This window comes from Sapajus apella, unplaced genomic scaffold (genome assembly GCF_009761245.1).
Source record: "Sapajus apella isolate SASKATOON/1434 unplaced genomic scaffold, GSC_monkey_1.0 scaffold1, whole genome shotgun sequence".
Classification (NCBI taxonomy): Eukaryota; Metazoa; Chordata; class Mammalia; order Primates; family Cebidae; genus Sapajus; species Sapajus apella.
The window spans coordinates 4,616,837-4,644,316 of record NW_022436941.1 but is presented as its reverse complement, the minus strand read 5'-3'; the positions used below and the strand labels follow the sequence as shown (position 1 = coordinate 4,644,316).

The 27,480-nt window shown below is 45.2% G+C and overlaps 1 protein-coding gene across 4 annotated transcripts in view; it reads right to left on the bottom strand.

Moving 5' to 3' along the window:
• The window catches only part of SH3RF2 (SH3 domain containing ring finger 2), a 150,139-nt gene that overhangs the window by 11,441 nt on the left and 111,218 nt on the right, over nucleotides 1–27,480 (bottom strand). For 2 of the 4 annotated variants that reach the window (XM_032244601.1, XM_032244526.1), the window contains exons 6-10: nucleotides 20,732–20,823; nucleotides 18,571–18,741; nucleotides 11,326–11,558; nucleotides 7,437–7,795; nucleotides 4,232–4,971 (exon numbers count right to left, since the gene is read on the bottom strand). In XM_032244601.1, the coding sequence (XP_032100492.1) occupies nucleotides 4,696–4,971; nucleotides 7,437–7,795; nucleotides 11,326–11,558; nucleotides 18,571–18,741; nucleotides 20,732–20,823 (1,131 nt within the window). In that variant the 3' untranslated portion in view covers nucleotides 4,232–4,695. Of the gene's footprint in view, nucleotides 1–4,231; nucleotides 4,972–7,436; nucleotides 7,796–11,325; nucleotides 11,559–18,570; nucleotides 18,742–20,731; nucleotides 20,824–27,480 lie in introns of those variants that run through there. The other 2 variants (XM_032244675.1, XM_032244760.1) reach the window with 2 other exon arrangements.

The following is a 27,480-nucleotide window of genomic DNA, read 5'->3' as shown; positions in this document are numbered from 1 at the left end:
TGATGGGGAGCACCTGGGGGAAGGACCAGGGTGTGGGTGTGAGGAAGCCTTGGGGAGGTCAGAGCACCCAGTATTCACCTATCAGTACAAACCTCTTTCAACATTCCACCAACCAGTGTGGCCACTCTCCTGCTGGATGTCAGGGCTGAATGTTGGCTCTGAGAAAGGTGGATCGGAGCCTCACATTTTATAAGAATCAGATTCACTTGGGGAGATTGTTAAAAGCAACAGACAACCCAGAGCCCACTTCCAAACTACTGAGTGAGATGAGACTCTCTACGGCCCCGGCCAGGCTTACTATACTCCTGAGATCTGAGTTTCCTGGATCAGCTGATTTCTAAGGATTCTGCAACTTTCCAGGGGTTTATGAGGACTTGAGAGATAAGAGTCCTGCCAGTCTCTGGGGGGAATATGCCCAATTGAGGGGCAGGTCACATGGGTGAGTGAAGCAGGCTGCTGGGGCGCAGCACATTGAAGAATGAATGTTCATTTATTTCAAGCCACCTGGACCCTAACCTAGCCCCCTGGATTGCTGCTGCCGGCGAAGGAAGGCCTGGTGTGGACAGACTCCCTGACTTCTCAAGACACACTAGAGGTCACTGAGCCACGTTTTGAGTCAGTCCTGCATCTCTTCAAGACACAGGTGGGTGCGCTCCTTTAAACTCTTCCTGCTCTGAAATCCCTGTCTGTGGGACAGAAGGGTGGAGGAGGCGGGGTGGGTTCCACACACAAAGGGAAGGAGACAAATCCCAAGTGAGGATCTTGATGCTGCTTAATGAAGCCATTTCTTCAGGTATAGTCCTCAGAGTATGTCCCCAGCTGGGCGTGACCCGCCATCCCTGCTCAGATGTCTCCTATTTTCCCCCAATCAAATCCTACTCTTAGCACCTTTCATAGCACCGAGATGCCAGCGCCTGACCACGGGGCAAAGGGGCACTCTTCCTAGGGACTGTCGGAACCTTAGCTGAGTGGTGGTGCTCTCACAGGATGGAATTTTCACCTTCAAACTTGAGGGGCTAGGGTTCTACCTGGGATCTGTGGAATGTTCCACAGGGAAATGAATTCCTCTAAGATAATTTGGCTCCACTGCTACAGTTAAACCTAAATGCTGAGGCTCTTTTCTTGCTTGGAATACCCTTTTCCCACCACTTTGTGTATCTGACTTGCTCTTGTGCTCAGGACTCAGACGCTGTTCTGTCTCCCAGGACTAGTCTGTGTGTCTCCTTTTAGCACCACAGTCCTGGGCGGGCCCTTGTGTTGGAATCTCTCACCTGAAATTTCAGTAGCCTGCTTGCTTAAAAACATCCCATCTAAAATTTATCAGGTGTTCATGATGCCAACACTGTGTAAGTCACTTTGTATCATTATCTCAGATAATCCTCCTAATAGCCTAATGAGGTTGGCACTACGCTGTATTATTCCTACGCAAGAAAACGAGGCTCTGAGAGATGAAGTAACTTGCCTGACATCCCATGGCCAGAAAGTGCTAAATGAAGACCTGAACTGTGTGCACAGCAGAGCCTTCTGGGCTCTTTTGCGTTTGCAACCAAAAATGCACTGTGCTGCCTCCTGGCAGTCCAGAATCAGCATCCTGAAGTCAAGGATGGGTTTTTGGTTCGTGCAGCAAATCCCAAGTTGGGCTCTGAAGTCAGATAGTTTGAAGCTACGTCCTTGTCTGTGGTTAACGTTCAAGCTTCAGTCTCTTTGGCTCTGAAATGGGAACAATCTACCTGCCTTATAGGGATATGGTGGAAATTACATTAGAGAATGTGTTATCATCTTCATTGCTGTGCTTAGCACACAGTAAATGTTAAGAACATGTTGCGGTTGGGTATGACGGCTCACGTCTGTAATCCCAGCACTTTGGGAGGCCAAGGCATGAGAAGACCAAGCCCAGGAGTCTGAGTCCAGCATAGGCAACATACCAAGACTCCGTCTCTACAAAGAGTATAACAATAAATTTACAAAGCATGTTGGTGGAATGAATGAGTTAAAGTTGCCAGTGAAGCCAACTTTTACTTGGAAATAATATTCTCTGCCCCTTTTATGTCCTCTTAAAACTCCACAAAGATGGGATTTGCTTTGGGAGAGGGTGAGTTTGATGCTGTGCATGGGTGAAGAGGCTGGATGGAGTGGAGGTGGCAAGGCTTGCAGTTGTTTGCATCACTCAGAGGGGTTATCCCATAGAGATAATAGATGGTGGGAAGAACATTCCATTTCATTTGGAAGGCAAGGACATCTCCATTACATCTAAACACCCTGCTCATCAGCCACAAAACTTAAAAATCAACTGGATGCATCGCTACTGAGGAGCAGACTAAATACTTGGTTGGCCAGTCATGTCATGTCTCTGCTAGTCTGCGTGTAGAGTAGACTGCTAAACATTGCTAAACCCATTGAGAGTGCTTTTTGGGTAAAGATGAGGTATAGGTATTTACATTTTGACAAATCACACAATGCCTCCCTGTCCTTGTGACTTTATCTCATTTCTCCAATTGGATTATTATATTTAGTTCAATGAGGCATGGATTTGGGCATGTTGATTTTGTGGAACTAATGGGTCAATATCTCATATTTGTTTAGGTCCACAAAGGTGAGATATTAACCCAAAGTTTGTGAGATATGGACCCAAATGTGATTGGGATTGCTAGAACAACGTGCTATCATGTTGGCTCTACTGACCCCTAAGGTCTGACACAATGGCAGCATTTTATGAGAGGAGTATGGTTTGTTTTATTAAGGTCTGGAAAATGTGGACAATTCAGTTTGCTGAGTGTGTGAGTGAATATGTAAAAGACATGTGTTTTTAATCCCAGGACCTTCAAGAGCTATCTAGGGGAAAGGTCTAAGTAGACCTGCCTTTTCTTTTTCTTTCTTTTTTTTTTTTCCATGGCACCCAGCCTTAGCAGCAAATGTTATTTATGTGTTAAAGTGCCCACATTGATGGGCACACAATAAATGTTAAATCACAACAATTAAGCCTAATGAGGATTAATAGTTGTCCTACAGCACTGCCTTGGCTTCCTGGGATGCCGCCTGTATACCCTGATTACAAGGCTCTGCCTGGCTGGTCCTGCTCACGTCAGTTCCATCTTAGTGGGGTCACCTAGCTGTGCCCCATTCTGCATTGCAGGCTCCGTCCTTCTTCCCCCACCCTGTCGGGAATGTAAGGCTGCCCACCCCTTGCCTCCTTTAGCCTCTTCGGCATGGCTTCTCTCAATCCTCTTTCACTCTTACTCTCACACTCACCTTCTTTCCTCCATATTTTCTTTGCCCTCCTACTTCCTCCTTCTCCTTTACCCTCTTTTCTCCTCCAGTTTTCTTTGTTCTCCCCCTTTTATAGCGGCTTTCCCCTAGGAAGCTCCCCCACCCCAGCCTCGGGCTGCCATATTCCCATGATGTTGTTGCCTTGTGGCTGAAACAGCTCATTTGCCCCAAGTGAGAAGAAACCAGGGGAAGTCAGGACAATATATATACAAATATATAGCTAAACCCACCCCACATAAGGTTGTTTTTAAGCACATTGTGCTTTTCTTCTTTTTTTTAGAGTCTCGCTCTGTCGCCCTGGCTGGTGTGCAGTGAGGCAACCTCAGCTCACTGCAACCTCCGCCTACCAGGTTCAGGCTATTCTTGTGCCTCAGCCTCCCGAGTAGGTGGTATTATAGGCACGTGCCACCATGCTTGGCTAATTTTTGTGTGTTTAGTAGAGATGGGGTTTCATCATGTCGGCCAGGCTGCTCTCGGACTCCTGACCTCAAGTGATCTGCCTGCCTCGGCTTCCCAAAGTGTTAGGATGACAGGTGTGAGCCACCACACCTGGCCCCTGTTGCGCTTTCTTGAAGTCAGACTATTTGTCTAAACCCTAACCCCATATAGGATTGTTTGTAAGCATGCTGTGTTTTCTAGAAGTCTGACTATACAGCCAGGATGAATTAATTGTCCATAATACCATGCATGGCCCTATCCACAGCCATGGGCTTTCTTCTTATCTATTGCATAAGATTACATGTGGGAAAAATGGACCAAGAAGCTTAAAGAATGATAATCTTGTGATATTTGGTACTCAGAGATCTTTCTGACCTTCTTAAGTGGAGGATACTCAGGAAGCTGACTCCTAGTTTTATTGGGTTCTGAAAATGTTCAAAGTATCCTCCTCACACCCCTTGCAGAAATTCTCCCTTTGCAGCCAGGATCACGACTTTACAGAGGGAAAAAGATATGGCAGCTACTAGTGGCCAGTGCAGAGGCCCCAGAAGATGGGAGAAGCTGTTCTAATGCTTGTTGAGGATACTGCAAGGTGAAAGAAGCAACGCCAACAATCCCACCATTGTCACACTCCTGCCGCAGCCCCCTTTAGGACGCCATAGAAATTCTACACAGTAATGCGGGAATGACAAGAGGCACACTCCATGCTGGGGCATAAAGTGGGCACAACAATTTTTCACTCCTTGGTCTGAGTAAAAACGAGCTCTGTGGCATCAAATCATGATGTTTGTATGTTTGAAAGGTCACCCAGTCTATCCTCCCAACCAGGGCAGGAATTCCTGCTTCCACCTTTCCTTTCTTGGAGGTAAAATAGAAAGAACAGGGGCCCATGCTCAAGTCCCCAAAGAATGTCAGGATGCCCTCAATGGAGGCAGATTGTATTTAAATGCAATTCACCTCTTTGGGGTCCAGGAAAAGCCACCTGCAGGTTCATTTGCTGGAAAACACAGTCTGCATGGCTGAGGAAGTGGACCCCAGGATTGCGGCCTTGCCAGGAGCTGACTTTCTCCGGAGGCCTGTCTGTTGTCCGGAGTGGCAGCCGCTTCGGTGGGCAAATAGTACGGTCATCTCTGGGCCCACGGAGGCTGCTTCAGGCTGGGACGCCTTGAGGGTGGCTGGCTGTTCAGGCTTTCCAGAGGTGGGATGGGAGGTATAATGTTTGGTGGGAGGAGGGCTGTAATTCTGAAATCTCACGGTTTTGACTTGCTGCAAGAGAAAGGAGAGGAAATGGACACGGGTGAGTGGGAGACGTCAGTTTTCCTATGCTTGCCCCCACTTGAAATGCCTCATTTGTGTTTACTCTGCAAATATCAGTGCCTACCGTGAGTGTCAAGTGCTATGATGGGGGAAGTACAAGATGCTGAGAGTGCAGAGGACCCTCTAACTCCAGCTGGAAGTGGAGAAGCCAGGGAAGTTTTCCAGAGGCATTAAACTGAAGACCACAAAAGGATTAGGACTTATCTGGGAGAAATAGGGTAGGCCACTGCCTATGAAAACAGCCTGAGGCAAGAGGGTAGGATCCCTTCTGGAAGATAAAAGAAATTTACCTTGACTGTCTCCTCTCTACCTACTATTAAGGCTAATCTCAAGGCTTTCCTTTTGTTTGAGGCCTCTCTCCTGATAGAGATTTCCATATGGCCTTACAAGTCCTTAGAGCACAGTTTGCAAACTGGACACCTGCTGGCTGAATTTAGCCTGCAGAATGTTTGAGGATTTGATCGACTTGCCAACACATAAAAATTGGGAGATTGCATATAAAAATCAGAATTTCATATGTCTTCCCCCCCGCCAAAAAAAAAAAATTAAAGTTCTGGCACACTGGGCCTATGCCTTATTCTGACAACAGCTGGTCGGGCCTGAGAAGCAGGGCCCCCTTTATATGAGATACAAGGTCTCCAGCTTATGCAAATTCCCCCTCTCTCTCTTTTCTTTCACCTCGTCTCGCCTGTTATATATCTGTCAGGTACCTATAGGTACAGTATTTGCTTTGGCCAGTCTCTATCTTAGCTACTGCTCAGGAGTGATGTCTTTTTTTCCCCATGCAATTCAATCCTAGTGTCCCCACTAAAATCTGAGTTTCTAAATACTTTCTGACCCTCATCATATCTAGCCAAGGTCTGGGCATTTATGAAATGCGTATGGTTGTATCTAAAAGCTTGGAGTAATGGGCAACTGGGGCCTAGAAAACTTTGAATCATTTCTGTAATTCAGAACAAGAACTCCCAACATTTATATCTGTCAATGCTTTTTCCAACGCCTTTCCCAATGAGCTTATAGCTTAGTATTAAGAGCATGAGTTTTGTATCAGATCTGGATTCTACTCCACATATATGTGTCAACTGTGTGGTCTTGGGTAATCTTGAACTCCCTGAGCTGCCATTTTCTAATTTTAAAATGAGGATGAAACTAATGCCTATTTGAGAGGGCTGTTGCCAGGATTAAATAGGTAGGGCCCATGAAGTACTCAGTACAGTGCCTGCCAGCTTGTTAGTACTCAGTAACTGCTTAACCAACCGGGGGAATTGCATCCTCTTTCCATTCTGAGGGGAGTGAATGATGATGGTGGAATGACGCTGATGGCAGTGGTGCTGGAGGTAGTGATGGCGATGATGTGATGATGGTGATGATCCATAAGTTAAAAGACAGCAATAAGCCTCACCTAACTTTCTTACTGTCTTCTCTTCCCGCCTTCCCTTCTGCTTCAAATATATTATGAAGAACTTAAGTCTTTTACAAAAACTCTTATGTCTGCTAGTGGGAAAAGTCCTGGACTAGAAGTTGACAGATGTGACCTCTGCCACGGAGGTCACAATAAGTTAGTTGGAGTCATTATCATTCAGTGTGACCTCGATGTCACTTACATTACCCTGTGTCTCAGTTGCCTCTTTTTTTTTTTTTTTTGAGACAGAGTTTCACTCTTGTTGTCCAGACTGGAGTGCATTGGTGCAATCTCCGCTCACTGCAATCTCCACCTCCTGAGTTCAAGTGATTCTCCTGCCTCAGCCTCCTGAGTAGCTGGGATTACAGGCGCCCGCCACAATGCATGGCTAATTTTGTATTTTTAGTAGAGACGGGCTTCTCCATGTTGGTCAGATTGGTCTTGAACTCCTGACCTCAGGTGATCAGCCCTCCTCAGCCTCCCAAAGTGCTGGGATTACAGGCGTGAGTCACTGCGCCCAGCCATTTGCCTCTTTTATACAATGTATAATTATGTGTCAAACCCTATGTAAGCACTTTACATAACTCATTTAATCTCCAATACTGTGTGGCCATTACTCATTCTACCTCCATTTTACAGATTATGCAAAATAAGTGTTTCAGAAGGGTGAAGTATTTTGACCAAAGTCACCCAGCTAGCAAGCAGCAGAGCTGGAATTCAAAACAAGATTTGTCTAATGCCAAAGTCATGCTTTGTTACAAGCCACTTTTGGGCTTCAAAAGATGTATAAAATATTCAGGAAACATAAAGGAGACTTGGTAACACACATAGGGAGGGTGTGAATGATGTAGGGATGTTGGCCATGGCACGGTGGGGAGCTGGGGAGGAGGAGTGTTGTGCGTGAGGCTGCAATTTTGGTTCCATGTCCACCAACACTAAAATCTCAGAACTGAGACACTGTGCAAAGTGGAGGATCAAAAGAGTCAGGCCCCCAATGTCACTCTGATCCTACCTTTTCGATGCCATTTCTTGAGTTTTCTGGTTTCACCAAGATGGATGGTGGGGCAGACGCAGGTGGTTTTGGCAGAGGCTCACTCTTGACAGGGATTTCCTTGCCTTCCATGATGAGGGAGCTGGCTGCCGAGTGGATCCGGGCCTCGCTGCCCCTGCTGATGCACGTGAGGGCGGGCTCCCCCGTGGGGGCAGGCTTGGGCCCCATCTCCACCACCACGGCCGAGGGGGAAGAGGGGACCCCCTGTGGCTGGTAGAATTGGAACTGCTGAGGCCGAACGACCATGGTGGGGCTGCGTCTGAGGGAGCCTACCACGAGAGTGGGGATCCCAGACTGGACGGGTCTCTGCAGGGATCCATCTGGGGGATTATAAGACAGAGAGGTCAGCAGCAGGGGCAGCTGGCAGTAGGTTGGGTGGGGCTGGGTAAGCAGTGCATCCTGGTATCCCAGAATAGATAAGTGCTTTCCTAATCTGACTGCATTCACATTCTCTTGGGGTCTTTCAAAGGTGACTTTATTCTTTTTTTAGTGCTGTTTACTGATGCTGGCAGCAAATAGCTCTCTGGCTGAATGGTGTGCGTGTGTGTGTGTGTGTGTGTGTGTGTGTGTGTGTGTAGAGGGGCTGTCAGCAGAAGGTATATTGCTTCCATTCGCCTTCAGTCTCTCTCTCTCTCTCTCTCTCCACACACACACACACACATGAAGCAGACACAGAGGCAGGCAGACCAAATAGGAAACAAATGACAGAATCAGAGACAGGAGATCGAGAGAAACAAAGGAGAGGCAACTGAGAAGACTGGGAGAGAGGAAAATTAGAAAAGAGAGAGGAGGAGAGAGAGAAAGTCTGACCAGAGACTTGACTTGCTGTGAAAATCCTAACAGAAGCTTTAGGCATGTGGTGGGGGGTTGCTGCAGGGAGAAAGGGTGAGTGGACAGAGGCAAATTTGGAAAGGGTATTCCACAGTGAGGGCTGTGTGGATGGGCTTTGCAATGTCTCATGACAGATCTCGAATCAGACCTCCTGGGGAGCCTGCGATAAGTAAGTCTCATCACCTCTCTGAACCTCAGTTTTCTCATTTGTAAGCTGGAGATAATAACAGTATGTCATTGGGCTGCTGTGCGAATTGCGTTCTATTAGGTGTGCAGTGTTAGGATAGTGCCTGGAACGTGATAAACACTGCATGTTTGTAAGCTATCATTATTTTTGGGTAAAGGATAGCATATCCTAAAAACGCTAGGTCCAAGAGTTTGGTTTTGTCCCTTCCTGAGCTCATTCTTCTTCTTCTTCTTCTTTTTTTTTTTAATTGAGATGGTCCTGTCTCAGTAAAAGGCCATTTCTTTCCCTGAAATTCTCTGGCAGGCAGGAGATCCCCTGCCATCAGCTACATATGTCCTGTAGCTGACCTGGGGGATCGGGAGTTCATTGCATTCTGTGGGGAGGTGGAGGAGATACCCCTTTCTCCATAAGGGTCTCCCAGCATTTAGAGAGTTGCAGGTTTTATCCCAGCCAGAGCTGCTAGTCCTTTGTGACACTCCACAGACTCGAGTTTGAATCAAAGTCATTTGTGTCCCTCACAGAGGGCCTGAGCCAAGGCCACGTCTGCATCATGACTCTATCAAACCAGATGTGTACATGAAAAGCAGGACGCTCACTTAACACAGTCGGTGTCCTCAGCTGCTGCAAGCAAGCCAGTCACTGTTTACACAATGTGACCTTTCAATTTAGACATTTATTTTTCCACAGACAGCCCTGTGAGGTTCACGCGGTCAATTCTCCTGTCATTTCTCTTTGCTCTGGAGAGACTGACAGCTTGCCAGCCTCACCTTGGGAAAAGACAGAAAAAGAAAGCCTCCGGGACCTGGGAAGTCAAAGAAGCACCAGGCAAACATGTCCTTAGGCTCTTGTAAACGTATGAAAAATTGGTCTGATGCCTTATCTATTTATCTTGTCAATTCCTAATTTCCCAGAGAGTTAATGCTTTCTTATTACATGTGCATACAGTGCAAGCAGTCGAAGCTTCATGCCAATCAAGATTTTGCTAAGGTGGAGAAGGAGTATATTAAGGAAAGTGTGAGCAATTGCTTTTGGGATGCAACTCTGCATACCTAAGTGGTCTAGACTGAGTGTGAATGTTTCTTCTTTTTTTCAAATCAAATATATATATATATTTCCTTGAGACAGGCTAGACTGGAGTACAGTGGGAGACTGCAGCTCACTGCAGTCTCAAGCAGTCTCAACTTCCCCGGCTCAAGTCATCCTCCTGCCTTGGTCCCAAAAGTAGCTGAGACCACAGGCATGTGTCACCATGATCAGCTTGTTCCTTTAATTTTTTTAGCAATGAGGTCTCACTATATTGCCCAGGCTGGTCTTGAACTCCTGAGCTCAAGCGATCCTCCCACCTCAGCCTCCCAAAGTGCTAGGATTACAGGTGTGAGCCACACACATTCAGCTGTGTATGAACATTTCAACCCTAAGTGAGTTCGTGCTCTGGATGAACCAAAGATGATTTGATTGTAGTAGCAATGATAGTAATAAAAAATACTATATAAAAAACTAATACTTCTTGACAGATTATTATGTGCCAGGCACTGTGCTATCAGTCATACATGGGTTGTTTTATTAAGTTAACCCTGACGAGGCAGGAATTTTTATTTCCCTTTTACAGAAGAGTGAACTGAAGGCTGAAGAAGTTAGTCATTTGCTCAAGGTTATTGTGGTGGGTTTGCTTACAGTGTGTGTGTTGAGGGGAGCGGTGAGGGAGGTACAGGAAGGTGATGGAGGGAGGCATGGTTGAGTGGAATAAAGTGCCCAGAGTCATGGGACTGGAGGTCAAGCAGGCTGCCAGATGAAAAAGGCACTGGACAGGGAAGCTAAGATATGTGCTTTCTTTTTAACGAAAGAGCTTTACTTTAAAAGGGTCATATTGTCCCACACATTATTCTTCTGCCTTGACCAATCATATTGCATTTTCATTAATTCATTTGTTAAGCTCATAAGAGAGATCGCAGAGCTTAGTTTAATTCAGAGAAGATAGAATAAATCATATTTATGGGGCTTGGCTAGTTGTCGTCTTCTACAGAGGTATACGAAAATAAAATCTTGATGTTTTGTAGAAGAATTGGGTTTCAAACACTGTTTCCAATGCCTGAAAAGGAAGTCTTATGTGGAAGTTCACTATGTGTAGAGAAAGGAGCATAGTTCTTAAGATGAAGAATCTGTATGCATTGCCATGTGTGCAATGCGGATGTTGTGATGGTAAAAATAAAGCACGGTGCAGAACAATGCAGTGAGTATGGTTAACAGGTGTGTGTGTTTCCATCTATCTATCTACGGAAGAGAACTTGGGACTCAGTTAAGGATACGAGGGAGATTTGCTTTTGTACAATTCATATACAATAAACCTTTTTAAGAAAGTTCTATGCATTCATTACTTAAATAACATAGTGGGAACTAGGGGCTCTGGTCACTGCCTCCTTAATCCTTATTTCCTACTTCCACACCCTGCCCTCCCAACCCTTCCTTCTGTGTCCCCCATGAAAGATTCCCTGGAGTACAGTTTGAGAAGCACTGATCCAGCAAATGCTCTCATCACTCTGTCTTAATAAGAGCCAGTGTTCACGCTGGGCATGTTCTAATTACATGTTGGCATTCAGGGCTGCCATCACCATCGTCATTCAACAAGCATGTATGAAGTAACCTAAGGCCATGACATTGAGTTGGTATGACACTTCATTCAATAAAACTCATCATTTGGGAATTGTACAATACCCTTTGCAGGGGCTTAGTTTAAAGTCAAGATCCTGTTTTTGCAAAGAGCATCGTGTGTACCCCGGGGTCAGATCCCACCATCACTTAGCTCTAGGCACGTACCTCTCTGCCACCACTTACTCTTTCTCATGCTGCTCCGCCCTTTCCGAAGAGACCCTTGTCCTAAAGTCCCAGGGCCGGCTGTGCTCCTCACTGGGTTGACTATGGCGGTGGGCACAAAGACGGATTTGAAGGGACGGCTTTGCCGGGGATCACCTTCTGAAATGCTGCCTTGGGAGGACACAGAGGAGGTGGATAACGTCCATGTGGCGTAGAGACCAGGGCTCCGGGAGTCTGGAAAACTAGAGGTCTTTCTGGTTTTGGACATTTTTTTTAAAGAGAAGAAATAGAGAAAGAAAATGTTCAGTCAAGAGTCCTATTTAAAAACCTATCAGCTTCCAACCACATACCAAATGTGGCCACTTCTCACCTTCTTCCCACCCATACACACCCATTTTGTCAACCATAGGCTTAACTAAAGTTGGCCCCACCTCCTTACACCCGGGTAACTGTGAGGGTGTGCTGAGGGAAGGAATGCGGGGGTGGGGGAGTGGATCATATCAAGGCCTTGGTGGAACTAGAAGACTTGAATTTCATCCTTTCTCACTCCAGCTCTGATCATTCCTCACCCCACATCTTTTTAGCCTTTAAGCTCAGAGCACAAGATCCTGTATGGGTTTATTTCATTTTGGGATGGCAAGTTCTTGTTCACTCAATGACTTTTTCACAGATTCAAACTCTTTGAAGGCAGAGATTTTATATGACTTATATCTCTGTTTTCTGCATATACTGTGGATCAATAATCATTTGTTCAATGGCTGTCCTGCTGCTTTCTGCACTGACACCAGCCATTTTGGCTAATAAATGTGGAGCGCTTACTGCATGCCAAGCATCGGCCAAGTGCCTTGCCCATATTATCTCATGGGTTCTTTACAATAGCCTTCTGAGGTAGGTACTCTTAGTGCCACTATTTTGTAAATAAAAAACCACAAAGACTTACAGTTGCTTGCTCAGGCAACTAGTTGAACCCGGGTCTAAGAGGGCTCTCTGTTCTTACCAGTGAGCTGTACCTCCTGACTAGTTGGAGCATTTATCATTTGGTAGCAGGAAAAGTCCTTTATTCTGCCTGAAATAAATGAACTAAAGCAGCTGGTAGGCCCTACACATGCCTCCATAAGACTCTAATTCTTTAGCCTTGGGCTATGATTTTCAAGCATTGCATTAAAGTTTTATGAAACAACAATCCCTTATCCACTGTTTCCAGCCGGCAGCTCCCTGAACTCCAGGGGGACTGACTGTCATTTATATGCTTTTCTTGCCCTTTTACCAATCCATTCCCAACATCACATCTCCTATTGAGCAGTCCATTAATCACCTTGTCACCCTGTTGATTAAGTAACCTCTGTTAATTTCCTGGGAATAACCAACTCAACTAAGACCCTGGCACAGAGATGCCATGTGGTTTCCTTCTTACCAATGCCTCCAAGTTTTCCTTTAGGTCATTTATCCTCATTTCTCCTCTTTCCCTTTGTCTCCCCTTCTTTTGATTGACAAAGTAATATACAGTTTAACAACAAGCCATTGTTGTATGAAGTTAAGTAAGGCATTGTTTAATTGTGCTCAACGCTGCCTGAGAAGTATATTCAACCAAATGCTCTAGGAACTGATGCTTACAGAAAGGGTACTCACACACATAGCTGTCAACCTGTCCCTGGTCCCCATGGTGGTGTAGTCAGTGAAAACAAATAGGGCCTTTTATTAGAGAGGAGTCAGACCATATTCTGGGGACAAGACCTGGGCAGTGGGGAGAAATCCCCAAATTGGCTTCCATGGCAGAGTGTCGCTGATCTGCCTATCTTTTGAACACAGGCTTCAAGATATTGGCTGTTGCAAAGTGGATTGGCAATAGGAAAGACAAGTTCCAAAATTTTTCCCATCAGTAGTAGCAGAAAAGTCAGAATACAGCTAATTAGGCCCACACCAGCCTTATTCCATCAGTCCCTTCTTTGAATGACTGTTTATAGACCAAGGTGTGACCTCATTTTTCTGAGCTCAGCACTGAGCTAGGTTCCAGGAACTCCTCAATCCCAAGTTCCCCATCCAACACACTGAGTCCCTCTATGTCTTTCGGCAAAAAGCTCAGCACTTACTTAGCACTCTCTTCCAAAGTCAAAGCAGTTTACTATCAAATATTAATTAATCCCCATGACACCCCCAGATCTACAGACATTATGATCCTTGTTTTTCAGATGAGGAGACTGAAGGACATTCTGGGCTTAGGTGGGAAGAGTGGATGTTGCCTCTGATTTGCTCCACTGTGCAGGTTCCTGTGTTCTTTTCTTTATCTGGGGTGTTAGCCCTTAAGAGCTGGCCCAATATTCAAAAAAGGCATCACAAACAGTAGCTCTACTGTATTCGCCACTGGCAGCAGCCTCCCTGTAAGGAGAGCAATTGGATCTTGACAGTTTTTGTACACTGTCAAGAGTTAGAGGTAAATGAATGGTGGCCAATTGATCACTTTTCTCCACCCATAAGGCACCAAGTGTGCATATATGTCTGTGAAAGTTGCAAGAAGGAGGAATATCCTGGCTAACTGAGCAGAAGGGAATTTACTGGGAGGACAGGAAGTAGAGGACTTAGAAACAAGACCCAAGGAGGCTACAGGGAGCTCAGCAGCAACAAGAGGACAATCACATGTTGTGGCTGTCTCATCATGAGTGGTCTCAACTTTGCCCACATCTTTTCTTCCGTTGTTCAAATTTCTAGCTTTTGAGCAGAGGTCTCAAGGTGTTGGATGTTGCAAAGTGGATTGGCAACAGGAAAGACAAGTTCCAAAATTTTTCCCAGCAGTAGCAGCAGCAGCAGCAGCAAGGGCAGAATATAGCTAATCAGGCCCATACCAGCCTTATTCCATCAGAGCTTTATTCTATCCACCTCTGCCCAAAAGTCCCAAGAGGGAATGTCATATTGGCTGAGCCTGACTCTTAGCTGTGGTGATGAGTTGAGGAGGAGGAGGATTGCATTTCTTTAACCTCTGAAAAGAAAGGAAACTTCTGCCTTCCACCAAGACTACACACAACAGGGGACCCAAAGGGAGGTTGCTGCTATTAAAGAGGGATTTAGATGCTGGACAGATGAAAACTTGATAAATATTCTGTATGACCTGGGCCGATGAAGGTCTCCAGGATCTGGAAAGAGGCGTCATGGCAGCAGAGATTTAGTTGTGGTCAATAACAGCTGACAGGTTGGTGCCACCATCTAGCACAGAGGGCTGGACCACGGTACAGCACAGCAGCCTTTTCCTCTCCTGGTAGCTGAAAGGCTCACTTGCTGAATCTTAAATTGAAATCCTAAAATCCTGGTCAATTATAATCTCTAGTTTATCCCCAAATTTGGGCTAGCTCAGTTCATTAGGGGATGATGTTAACAATAGCAAAGGTTCGAATGTGCACATCTTTGGGCCGTGGCTATTTCATAAAAGGCTGCAGTATACACCATAGGGGCTGGATGGCAGTGAACAGCCATCACTACAAACAGAAGGCAAAGGCTAGGGGGAAAAGGACCCAAACACAGAGAATCAAAGAGCAGAAAGGGGCCTTGCACATGTAGCCGAATCCACTCAGTTCTTACACAAAACTTGCTAATAATAGAAACTCAGCTGACAAAGGATAGTATTCTTTATCCCTGAGATGTAGGAAGAAATAAACTTCCCACCAAGGAAAGAGTGGTTAAGAACAAGAATTACCTGCATGCAGATAGACAAACTGGGTATATATCATTCATGTCCAAGATTAGTGGGGATGGGAGCTTTTTTTTTTTTTCATCAGAGAGATCATTAAAGAAAAAGTATAAACATGGTAAAAACATTGATCTGCTGTCACCCAATAACCCTCAGGAGCATATCCTCTAATAGGGACTTGGTTTTTTTTGAGAATGCTGGCTTCCCATAAACAACCATGCCTCAATGTTAGTAGCACCTCAATATTTGCATCTGTTCAGATTTCCTTGAACTGGGAGTGAGGGGAGAACTCAATGGCAACTTATTGTGCTGAAACTCCACCCATCCTCTGACATGCAGGCATCTCAGAAGGGGTGAGTGCAGATGCTCCTGACTTTCCCAAGAACACAGTAGACGTACCTTGAAGAAAAGCCAAGGAGCGAAATGAAAACTGGAGCCTTAAAATACACTGGGATGAAATTCTAAACACACTCTACTTAGGATGACCACACTGCCTGATTTTCCCAGGAGAGTTTCAGTTGATACCTGCTCAAATGTGTCCAAATGTGGATGATTAAGTATATGTTACTCGGATTCTACTGGGTCTTTGATGGTATAACCAGGATTTGGGGCTAAGGCCTGATGTATAAGCAAATGCCCTAGTCATAGGGATGGGTCCTGGGGAATTCATGTTAAAGCCATGGAAAAAACTGTTCATAAATTAGGATAGGCATCCTTCTTGCTCCTCGCTGTCAGTTCTAGGCCATTTCCCACCCTCGTCAGTACTTCCCAGCTTTGACTCATATTACCAGGCTTGACTGCCCACCGCTCCACCTTCCTGCAGTCAGCATTTACTCTCAAGTCTCTCCCCTTACTCTGAAGATTTCAGCTTCTGGCTCGTTGTCACTCTCTGGATACAACTCATCCCACCATGATGATCTCATCTCGTCTCAGGGCTTTAAATAGCAGCTCAAGCCTGGAGCTCTCCCTGAAATGCTAAACTTGTATATTCAACTGCTTACCAACATCTTTACTTGGATTATTAAGAGGCACGTCAGGCTTAGCCTGCTGTGAACTAAGCTTTTACTTCCCTCCATATCCCAAAACGTGCTCCTTTTATGGAGCAGTTGCTATCTCATTTAAAGGTAACTCTATCAGTTACTCAGGGAGAAAAACTCAGTCTCACCTTGAACCCTCTATTCTTTCACATCTGACATTTTATTTGTTAGAAAACCTTGTTGTCTAAGGTGTATTCAGAATCTAACCACTTCCTACTTCCACAGCTAACACCTTGGTTCAATGCACCATCAACTCTCCTCAGGATTATGATATCTTCTTAGCTAGTTTATCTGCTTCTACCTTTTCCTTCATATAATTTATTCTCAGCTCAGCAACTAGAGGGATTCTGGTTAAACACAATTAAGATTATATCACTGCTCAAAACCCAGCCACAGGCTTAAAGCCAATCCACTCATTATGACCTAGGAATTTCTTTATGATCTGGCTATCCATTACCATTCTGACCTCCTTCCTAATCTCCCCCTCGCTTGCTCTAATCCGATCCCATCGGCTTCATGTCGGGCACACTCCTACTACAGCAGGGCCCTTTTTTTTTTTTTTTGGAGATGGAGTCTCGCTCTTTCTCCCATGCTGGAGTGAAGTGGTGCGATCTCAGCTCACTGTAACCTCCACCCCCACCCCTGATTCTCCTGCTTCAGCCTCCAGAGGAGCTGGGATTACAGGTGCACACCACCAGGCCTGGCTAATTTTTGTATTTTTAGTAGAGATGAGGTTTCCCCATGTTGGCCGGGCTGGTGTCAGACGTCTGACCTCAGCTGATCCTCCTGCCTTGGCCTCCCAACGTGCTAGGAGTACAGGCATGAGTCACTGCGCCCAGCCTACTATAGGACCTTTGTTCGTACTTGCTGTTTCTTTAGCCTGGACACTTCCCTCAGAGGTTCACAAGGCTTGCCTCCTGCCTTCCTTCTTACTTCTCAGCAAAGCCATCCCTGACCAACCTATCTAAAATTGTAACCACCTCCAAAAATTCTATTCTCCTTTCCTGATTTTCCTTGTTAGCCAGTATCATTAATGCATCATATAGATTACTTAAATATCTTGGTTTTTAAAAAAATGTATCTCTCCCACTAGAACATAAGCTCCTGTAAGCAAGAATTTCATTTATTTTGTTAACTGCTATTTCTCCAGTGCCTGGAAAAGTTCCTGACATACAGTTTGCACTCAATATTTGCCAAAGAAATGAATTAAAGCATCAGTTATAGACCTCAGTTTGCCCTTGGGTATTTTACAACTTTGTAACAAATTTCAAGAACTTTCCTTTGAAAGGAATAACTATGATCTTTTACCCCGACTTTCTGCCATGTGAAGTAATCTTTTTATACAACCCTAGATCTATGGGGACTCTGACTGACTTGACCTGTGCTCTTTCTAGAAAGAGAGTTCACTACCTCACCAGCTAGCCTGGTTGGAAAAATCTGTGGGCTAGAAAATGCTGCCTTATATTGAACCAAGATGTTCTTGAATGTCTTGGTTTACTGAACCAAGACCAGTTGCTTACACTGGTCCCAGTCCACTGGCCTCTCTTGGAACAAAGTTACTGCTCTATTTACACAGTATAGGATGATTCCTCTGCCTCTTGTCTTCTTCAGGTTAAATAAGCCCAGTTTCTTTATCGGTTTCACCCATGATGTAGTTTGCTGTCTCCTCACCATTCTTGCTGCCTCCTCCGGCCGCAGTGCCTTGCCTAAGTGAAGGTCCCTAAAAGTGGTCACACCAGACTAGGTGTGACCCCCTACAGAGCACAATGGGACTCTTTCCCAGCGATTGTGACTCTCTGGTATGTCATAAAGACAGTGCTTGAGGTGTGGTGGTAGCCTCACTGCCTTAAGACAGGCTTTGCTTGGGCTGACGGGGGGTGGAGGCAGGAGTAGTCATGGATGATTTTGGGGTCTGGGTGCATTTGTGGCAGTGGTATGAGGTGGCAAGACAAAGAGGGGGTGAACAACACGAATAGTATGCCACACAACATAAAAGATCGGGAAAGGCTGTAAGGGAGGAGGCCCTGCAGGGTGGCTAGCATTTCATCTTGGGTGTGGAGGAAAAGGTAGGGGTCTGAGTTCACGGAAACTCTGATTAGGGGTCGGTCGAGCAGCCTGTTTCCCAAGGTGCCCTGGAGAGGTCATCTGACCACATTTTCCCCTCAAGCCACTAGATGGAGCACTGGGATAGAGGATGTGAAGTGGGGTTCCTGGGATTTATGCAGAAGAAAACCCGACATCCAGTTCTTGAGCAAGTTGCTTAACTCTGCACACCATTTTCATCTGTAAAATAATGTCTACCTTATAGGATTCTTGGGCATAGCCAGTGAGCTAAGAGTTACAAAAGTGCTTGTAAGCTGTGAAGAGCTACAAAAAAGATAACTCGTTTTGCTATTTTGTTTTAAAAGAGATAGGCAGGTAATACAGCGAAAAGCTCTTTCTTGGCCTGTTTTCTGCAAAAGCATTGGGTCCTCCATCAGTTCAACCCATAGATGGCCCCAGGGCTAGGGCAGCCTGACCTCCCAAAGTCTGGGATTAGAGGCGACGCACCTGAAAATGGGGATGACGTAATTGTTTGGGAAGATGCCAACTCGCCCGGTGACCAAGGAGACGCCCCTGAGCCAGCCGTCCTGGCACTTCCCCAGGACCCTGATGCCTTCTCCCCGTTGCAGGTCCAGCTCATCAGGTCCATGGGCTGAGTAGGAGTGCAGGGCTACAAACCTGGGAAGACACAGAGAACTGGTGAGAGAGGAAGGAAGGTGTGCCTGATGGGGGGCATGGAGCTGGCCAGTAGTGGAGAGAGGCCACCTGGTGGTTAGCAGTGAGAACCTTCTTGGCCGAGTGGGCACAGTGGCTCACGCCTGTAATCCCAGCACTTTGGGAGGCCAATGTGGGAGGATCACCTGAGGTCAAGAGTTTGAGACCAGCCTGGCCAACATGGTGAAACCCCATCTCTACTACTAAAATAACAAAAAATTAGCCAGGTGTGGTGGGGGGTGCCTGTAATCCCAGCTATTCAGGAGGCTGAGGCAGGAGAATTGCTTGAACCCAGGAGGTAGCAGCCACAGTGAGCCGAGATTGCACCACTGCACTCCAGTATGGGTGACAGAGTAAGACTGTTTCAAAAAACAAAGCAAATAAAGACCCCCCCGCCACCAAAGAACAAAAACAAAACCAAAAACAATAAAGAACCTTCTTGACACAGAAACCTGGACATGTAAGGCAGATAAACATGCAACCCCTTGGTTGAAACAGTGGTGGAGGAGGCCAGGTCCCTGCCTTCTTCATCTCCCCATCATCCTCCATGCAGTGCACAGCAGCAAATCACTAATTTAGGCCAACCTTGGCACTTTAACTATGGGGAAACAGGCCTTGAACAAGGAAAGGAGTTGGCGACAGGAATAAGCGTCAGGGATGAGCCTCAAACCTAGAAGGTGCTGCTCTACTACCATGCTTTTTCACTAGTGCTTGTTGTGCCCCCAAGAAAATGGTGGCAGCCAGCAAGGTTCAGGGGAATAAGAGGTCAGCATAGAAGCCTCTCTGATCCAGAAAGCAGGGACGTGTTTGACTCCTGGGAATGTCCTAAAGAGTCAGCTTAACGTAGGCAGAGAAGTAGACGTTGGGAAGTGGGAGGCAGGGGAGAAATTTTGCTTTTGGCACCCAGTAGAATCCTGGCTGCATGGTGGGACTGGGAAATGGGCCTGTGACATGGCAGAAAGTCCTCAACTTAGAACAGAGTTGCTCCCTGAAGTCCACACAGGAATCAGGCAGGTAATATCCAGGTCTGAGTCAGAGGGGTGAAGACCATCAGGACTGATGAGGCTGTGGAGGTGAGAATGGGTGCCTGACCAAAGGCATTCAGGAAACAATCCATTGGTTTGCCAGATTCAGGGGTCACCAGCATGTGGCCCCCAGGCATCTCAGACATCAGGAAGCCCTTCCAGACTCCAAGGACTGTGAGACACTGGAGTGTTTTATCAAAGGGAATAGGGGAGTGTTCTCTACATGGCTTTTTTCTTTTTCTTTCTAAAATGCTATATTTATTTTTTGCTGATTACCGAAACAACATCTATTTATGACCCAACATTTGAATCTAAAGCAAGACAATAGAAATTGCTCAATACCCAATCTCCCAGTGATGTTGTGATATGTAATCTTCCAGTCTCTTTCTACTTTTGTAAAGTAATGAGCTAAGAGTGCTGTGGTTTGCTAATTTGTATGTTCTTTTTTTTTTTTTTTTTTTTTTTTTTTTTTTTTTTGAGATAGGGTCTTACTCTGTGGCTTAGGCTGGAGTACGGTGGGATGATCATAGGTCACCAAAGCCTCAAACTCCTGGGCTCAAACCATCCTCCAGCCTCAGCCTCTTCAGTAGCTAGGAAAACATGTGTGCACAGCCATTCCTGACTCATTTAAAAATTTTTTTTGGTAGAGATGGGGTTCTCATTATGTTGCTCAGGCAGGTCTGAAACTTCTGGGTTCAAGCAATCCTCCTGTCTCAGCTTGCTGTAGTGCTGGGATTATAGGTGTGAGCCACTGCACCTGGCCCTAATTTGTGTTTTTCACCATTATTTCACTTGGAAGTGGTAAAGAAAGGTGACCTGTTGTCTCTCTGGATGGGATGGTTTGGGAATGGTGATGCTCAATCACTGTACCTGGTAAAGATGACCCCTCTGTGCCAGGACTGGGGTGAAGGGATGAGCCTTTTACTCACATGTTCGCTGAGAGGTGTTGCTGGGAGCCAGGCAGACTGACCACGGCTGTGGAATGTCCTGGAGAGGCAGGTGCGGGGTGATAAGTGCTGACCTGCACAGACAGAAAAAATAGCCATGCAGGACCAGTGAATGCCACAGCCCAGGCCCACAGCAAATAGAGCAGCTACGCAGGGGCCCCACACAGCTGAAAACCAAGAGCCATGCCAGTGCCACCCATTGTGCATCCTCTCTGTGGTTTGTGGCTGTGGGAACAGGGAAGTGGGGAGGAGCTGGATTATGGCCTGCTGGGGTGGCATGCCAGGACTGCATTCCAAAAGAGTGCTCAGATAGGGTGGAAGATGAAGAGCCGTCCAATTTACAGTCCACAGGGCACTGCCAGGCTCCTCCTCCTGTCCTTCTCCCCACCCCACCCATCTCCCTCTATGAAAACCTGCTCTTGAAAAATGAAACGGTGGCTAATATTGATTCAGAAGTGAGCACTTGCCAGGCAGTTTTAAGTGCTTTATAAGTGTCAGCTAAGTTAATCCTTATTAAAGGAACTGTTATAATCCCCATATTTGAATGAGAAACTGAGACAAAGGGGGAAAGAAAGGTCACACAATTTGTATGAAACAAAATCTAAAATTACGTACTCGAAGTTCTGAGCCCATACTCTTATTATTGACTTTTGCTAGAATTCACACACACACACACACACACACACACACACACACACACACCCCAGCCTATCCGATGACTTATAGAAGATGAATTTGGATCACTTTAACTTTTCCAGGATAAAAGAGGAGACAATAATGATAAAACTCCTGGAAGGCTGAGCTCGGTGGCTCATGCCTTTAAGCCTAGCACTTTGGGGGCCTGAGATGGGAGGATCGCTTGAGCCCAGGAGTTCTAGACCAGCCTGGGAGACATAGCGAGACCCCGTCTCTTTAAAAAATATTAACTGGGTGTGATTGCAGGTACCTGTCATCCCAGCTACTCAGGAGGCCGAAATGGGAGGTTTGCTTCAGCCTGGGCGGTCGAGGCTACAGTGAGCCATGATTGTGCCACTGTACCCCAACCTGGGTGAAAGAGTGCAATAAAGTTCCTGGAAACTGCCTACTATCCTAGGGCTTTGGCAAATATATTGCCTTTTTTTATTTCCTTCTGAGCACATATTACAGATTATGAGAGTTTCCTTGCTAGACTGTAAATTCCATATGGGCAGGGACTATGCCAGTCTGGTTCATTATTGTATTTCTGTGTGCTCAATATGTACTTGTAGTTTAAAAAACAAATGAATGAGTGAATGAATGAATGAAAAGGTCTTCCTACCTAGTACACCAAGGATAATGAAATCTTCTCCATACCATTCAGAGTAAATATATTCAGTCAATTTTCAGTCATCTACTGATAAGTGATGGTAACTCTATGTGTGCCTTTTTAGGACCATGCTTTTGTGGGTACAACTATTGTTTATGTATTTGTGTTTATGTAGGTGTGAGTGCATTATTAAATACTTATGTCCCTCTGTTTTGAGCAAACATGTATGTTTGTTCAAAGCCCATGGCAATTTAATATACATGTGTGATGGCTTTGGTCCATTGTAAATCTGGTTTTGTTCATACATATGGGTTATGGATTGATGTTTGTATGCTGCATGTGCTGCAGAAGATTGCAGACACAATTGTATAATGGATTGTAAATACCTATATGAGATTCTGTGTGTGTGTGTGAACTCTAGAGGAGTATACAGGTATGCACACCATGTAATGTTATACGTGTGTCTGTGTCAATGATTGTGTAAATGTTTGTGTGGTCATGTATGTATTTGTGACAGTGCAAAGATTGAGTTGTAGAATCAAAAAACCACTTTAGTCAAATAATAAGTGTTGGTGAAGAGGTATAAAAATGGCAACCCTCGTACATTGCTGGTTGGAATTTAAAATGGTCCAGCCTCTTTGCAGAACAGTCTGGCAGTTCCTAAAATGTTTAAACATAGGATTACCATATGATCCAGTAAATCCATTTCTAGTATGTACTAAAAATAAATGAAAACATATGTCCACACAAAAACTTATAGGCAAATATTTCAGCAGCATTATTCATAATAGCCAGAAGAAGGAAACAACCCAAATGTCTATTCATTGATGAGTGGATAAACAAAATTTGGTATAACAAGACAATGAAATATTATTCAGCCATAAAGATCAATGAAGTATTGATACATAAGAGACCATGGGTAAACCTTGAAAACATTATATTAAGTGAAAGAAGCCAGACAAAAGACCACATATTATTTGATTCCATTTATATGAAATGTCCAGAATAAGTCAATCTACAGAGACAGAAAATAGATGATCATTTCCAAGGGTTGGGATGATGGGGAATATGAGGTGATAGCTAAAGGGTTAGAAGGTTTCTTTTTGAAGTAATAGAATATTCTAAAATTGTAGTGATAATGGCTACACATCTGTGAATATACTAAAAACCACTGAGTTGTATACCTTAAATGGATGAATTGTATAGTAAGTGAATTATATATCAATAATAAAGCATTAAGAAGAAATAAACCATTCCACCATCACCCACCTAAGGTACTTTTAGCACTGCATAAAGAGTTTGTAATCAGATATTGTTCCACCTGTTCCTCCAAACAGATATGACAAGGAGCTGGCTTTGGGCTAGGCTGTTCCTTGTCTGTGACTAGGGAAGGTAAACCCTACAGGGCTTATGTTTCTGGAGACTGTTGGAGCACTGATTAAGCAGGATGGACTTCACTTAACACTCCTGGATTTCCAACATTATGTTTGAGTAAAGGAACTGCTATCCATAAACACCGTTAATCCTTTAGGGAGGGGGAAGATGCCAGAATGCAAAGCCATCTTTTCATTACACCAGGGTCTGTCTTTTTACTTCTCTGGGCCTTTACTCGGGGGGGGGGTGTCTTTCCCCGATTTGGAACAGTGAGCCTGGCCAGGACAGTAATCTGTGGGCTTGTGACAGAGTTATTTCTAATATAGAATGGGAAAGGATGTGAAATTCTCAGGTTTTAAAGCATCCTGGAAGAGAAGAGAAGAGATGACATGAGAAGGAAGAGGAAGGAAGCAATAAAGAAAGGGGGAGGGGGGAGACAGTGGGAGACCCTGAGAATGGCATAGGGTAAAACTGGGACAGAGATACCATGGGAGAATGACAGATCCAGAGGAACAGAGGGAGGAAGAAAGGAGAATAAAGGGAGGTAAAAGCAGTTTCGAGAAACTCTCACAATACATTCATAGGAAGACAAACAACCTAATAAAAGTGGGCAACAGATACCACGGAAGATGATATATTGAGTGGCCAATAAACACATAAAAATATGCTCAATATCAATAATTTCCAGGGAAATGCAAATTGAAAGCACTATAAGATACTGCTACACACCTCTGAAAATGGCTAAAATTAAAAAGACCAACCATACCAAGTGTTGGTGAGGATGTGGAGCACTTAGAACTTTCACATCCTTCTAATGGGAATGCAAAATGGTACAGGCTATGTTGGAAAGCAGATTGGCCATTTCCTATAGAGTCAATCCTACACTTTCCATACTACTCAGCAACTGAACTTACAAATGTTTACTTAAGAGCAATGAAAACATGTCCATACAAGGACTTGTACATTAATGTTCAGAGCAACTTCACTCATTTTAACCAAAAACTAGAAACACCCCAAATGCCCATCAACTGGTAAATCAATAGGCAAACTGTGGTAGAACCACAGTGGTGTACTCCTCAGTAGTACATGCAACAGCAGGATGAATCTTAACAGTGCCCTAAAAGATGCAGGATGCTGAAGATTATATACTACATAATGCCAATTATATAAGATTTTAAGAAGCCATAACTATAGTGACAGAAAACAGATTAAGGGTTGCCAAGAGCCAGGGTGGGGAGAGAGGATTGATGGCAAAGGGGCACAAGAGAGCTTTTTGAGATAAATATTTGATATATTGATGTTGGTAGTGATCACATGCTGTATATGTTTACCAAAAGTTATTGAACTGTATACTTTAAATGCTTAAACATTATTGTATATAATTAAACCTCAATAACTGTTAAAAACATGACTACATTATCTGGTTAAGGCCACAGGAAACATCCAAGGGGTCTTAGCTTGACTCAGCTCGAGCTCTGGAATTAGCCAGGGAAGGGGATGGGAACTGCTCAGCTTCACAGAGAGCAGCTAGTAAGTAACCGTCATGGTAGGGGCCACCTGAATAGGAGAGAAACCAAGAATGGGAACCCATGGATCGGAGGCTCAATCAATAAGGCAAAGGAAACATGAACGAATGAATGATTGGAGAGAGAGGAAAAAAGAATGAAAAGAGAAAGGGGGAGATAAATACAGTTTGGAGAAACTCTCACAATATATTCATAAGAAGACAACCCAATAAAAATGGGCAACAGAGACCAGAGAAGATGACATATTGAGTGGTCAATAAACACATGAAAATATGCTCAACATCAGTAATTACCAGAGAAATGCAAATGAAAAGCACTGTGAGATACCACTACACACCTATGAGACAGACATAGGCGGAGAAGAGAGAGAAACTGGGTGGGAAAGAAGACAGGCAGAACAAGACAGAAAGGCAGGCCCCACCTGGTTAAGTGAAGACAGCTAGGTAGATGGATGGCCAGCTTCTGAGGAGACAAGTCTGCTCCTGTCACTGTGATTGAAGAAGGAGGCCCAGCCTTTCTGAGTGAATGGGCCTGGCCCTGGTTCCTTTCCCTGGGGTCAGTTGTGACCTTGGGTGCTGTGCCACAGAGGCTGGCTTGGAGGTTCTCCAGCAACCGATGCTCTGTGGCCCAGGGTTCAGAGTCTTGAGCAAGATCAGGGTTAAGTATGGGTGTGTGGGTATAGTGGGGACGGGCATTTCTGCAGAAATCTAGACACATTTTTTCCCTCCCTTTTGAAGGATATGACTCATCTAAAAGAAGTCTTTATCTGCCACAGCAGAATCCACAGCTGTGTGGCTTCTGGGAATTTCCAGGTCTTCAGGTGCTAAGTGAGGGAGTAAGAGGGTATGAAGCCTCCTGGCACAGAGTTTCTGGCAGTGCTCTGCCCTGCTGCCTTCACCATCAGCCACACAGGTATAGAAAATGCAGCTACCTCTCAGGAGTCCAGAGAGGAGGCCCAACTTAGGACTCAGGCCAGTGGCTCTACCATCTACCAGGACCTGCGATCTTGAGCAAGTGATTAAATTCTGTGGATCCTCTATTTCTTCAAAATCTGTAAAATGGGGCAATGATGGTATTTCTCCCTTAGAGTGGTTATGAGGGTTAAATAAAATAATCCACATAAATTATTTAGCACAGGTTGACACACTGTAAGTGCTCAATAGATACGACTTACTTTGATCCACATAGGGTGGGGACAGAGTGGGTGGAGTACTTCTTATGGGACAGCCTGGCAAGGTCTTGGACTGAGAGCAGGACCCAAGAATGTGGTAGGCATGGGGATGAGTGTCTGTAGCAACCTTGCTCCTCTCTTCTAGAGGAAAACCTCCCCACCTTTCCAATGTACGTTTGTTTTTCCCCACCCAACCCATGCCGTGGATCTCAGCTATTTCCTCCAGGGCTCTTGCCTTTTGGTAACTTGGCAGGCATGGGGTGACTGTCTTCCCCAGCAGAGTGTGAACTAATCTAAAGCTGGTTATGGTACTACACTTGGTATTCCCCAAATCTGACAAGGGCCTTGAACCTACAGTGTTCACTCAGGGTTGAGAGAAGGGCTACATTTTATTTTATTCACTTTTAATTTTTTTGAGACAGGGTCTTGCTTTGTCACCCAGGCTAGTGTACAGTGGTGTAATCACGGCTCACTGCAGCCTCAGCCTCCCAGGCTCAATCAATCCTCCTGCATCAGCCTCCTGAGTGGCTGGGACTACAGGTGTGCACCACCATGCCCAGAAAGGTTTTTGTATTTTTTGTAGAAGTGGGGTTTTGCGACGTTGCCCAGGCTGGTCTCCAACTCCTGGGCTCGAGCAATTTGGCCGCCTCGCCTCCCAAAATGCTGGGATCACAAGCACGAACCACTGCACCTGGCCTAGGACTGCATTTTAGAGAGAAAATTAGGTATTGGTAGTTTCTGTACCCACCACTAGGCTAGAGTTGCCCGTCTGACTTTATAAAGTTGAAAGCTCATTCCTCTCTATAGATTCAAAATGAGTTAAGAGCCACATTTGGTAATCGCTGTGTGTGGACCTTATTGGGTCCTAGGCGCTATGCCAGGCACTGGGATTACTGCAGTAAGCGGGACACACAGGGCTCTGTTCTCATGTGGCACTCACAGTGTATGCTGGGAAGGGATATACCTATAACTATACTGTGTCAGCCTGGTGTTTGTTGGGGTCGGGGAAGATCAGGGTGCTCTGGGAGCTAGCAGGAGAGGCCTGCCTGGACCTCCGAGGGCTGCTTCACCCTCACCTGCTATGACTCCAGTGCTAATTTATACATGGGCCCCATGATCATTATCCCCATTTTTATAGATGGGGAAACTGAGGTAAAAAGATTTCACAATTTTCAGAAAGTGGCCATATTGGTGGAGACCTTGATACCAGAAGCAAGGACTCTAGGCTCAGAGTCCTTTCTGCAGAGCCCAAGATGAACATTTCCAGGTCTCCGTGTGGCTAAAGGGGTCATATATATGAGGCATATGTGTTTATGCTCATGGATAGGATGACCACTGTTCCCGTCCGGTGTCCCTAGTAATACAGAATAGGTCT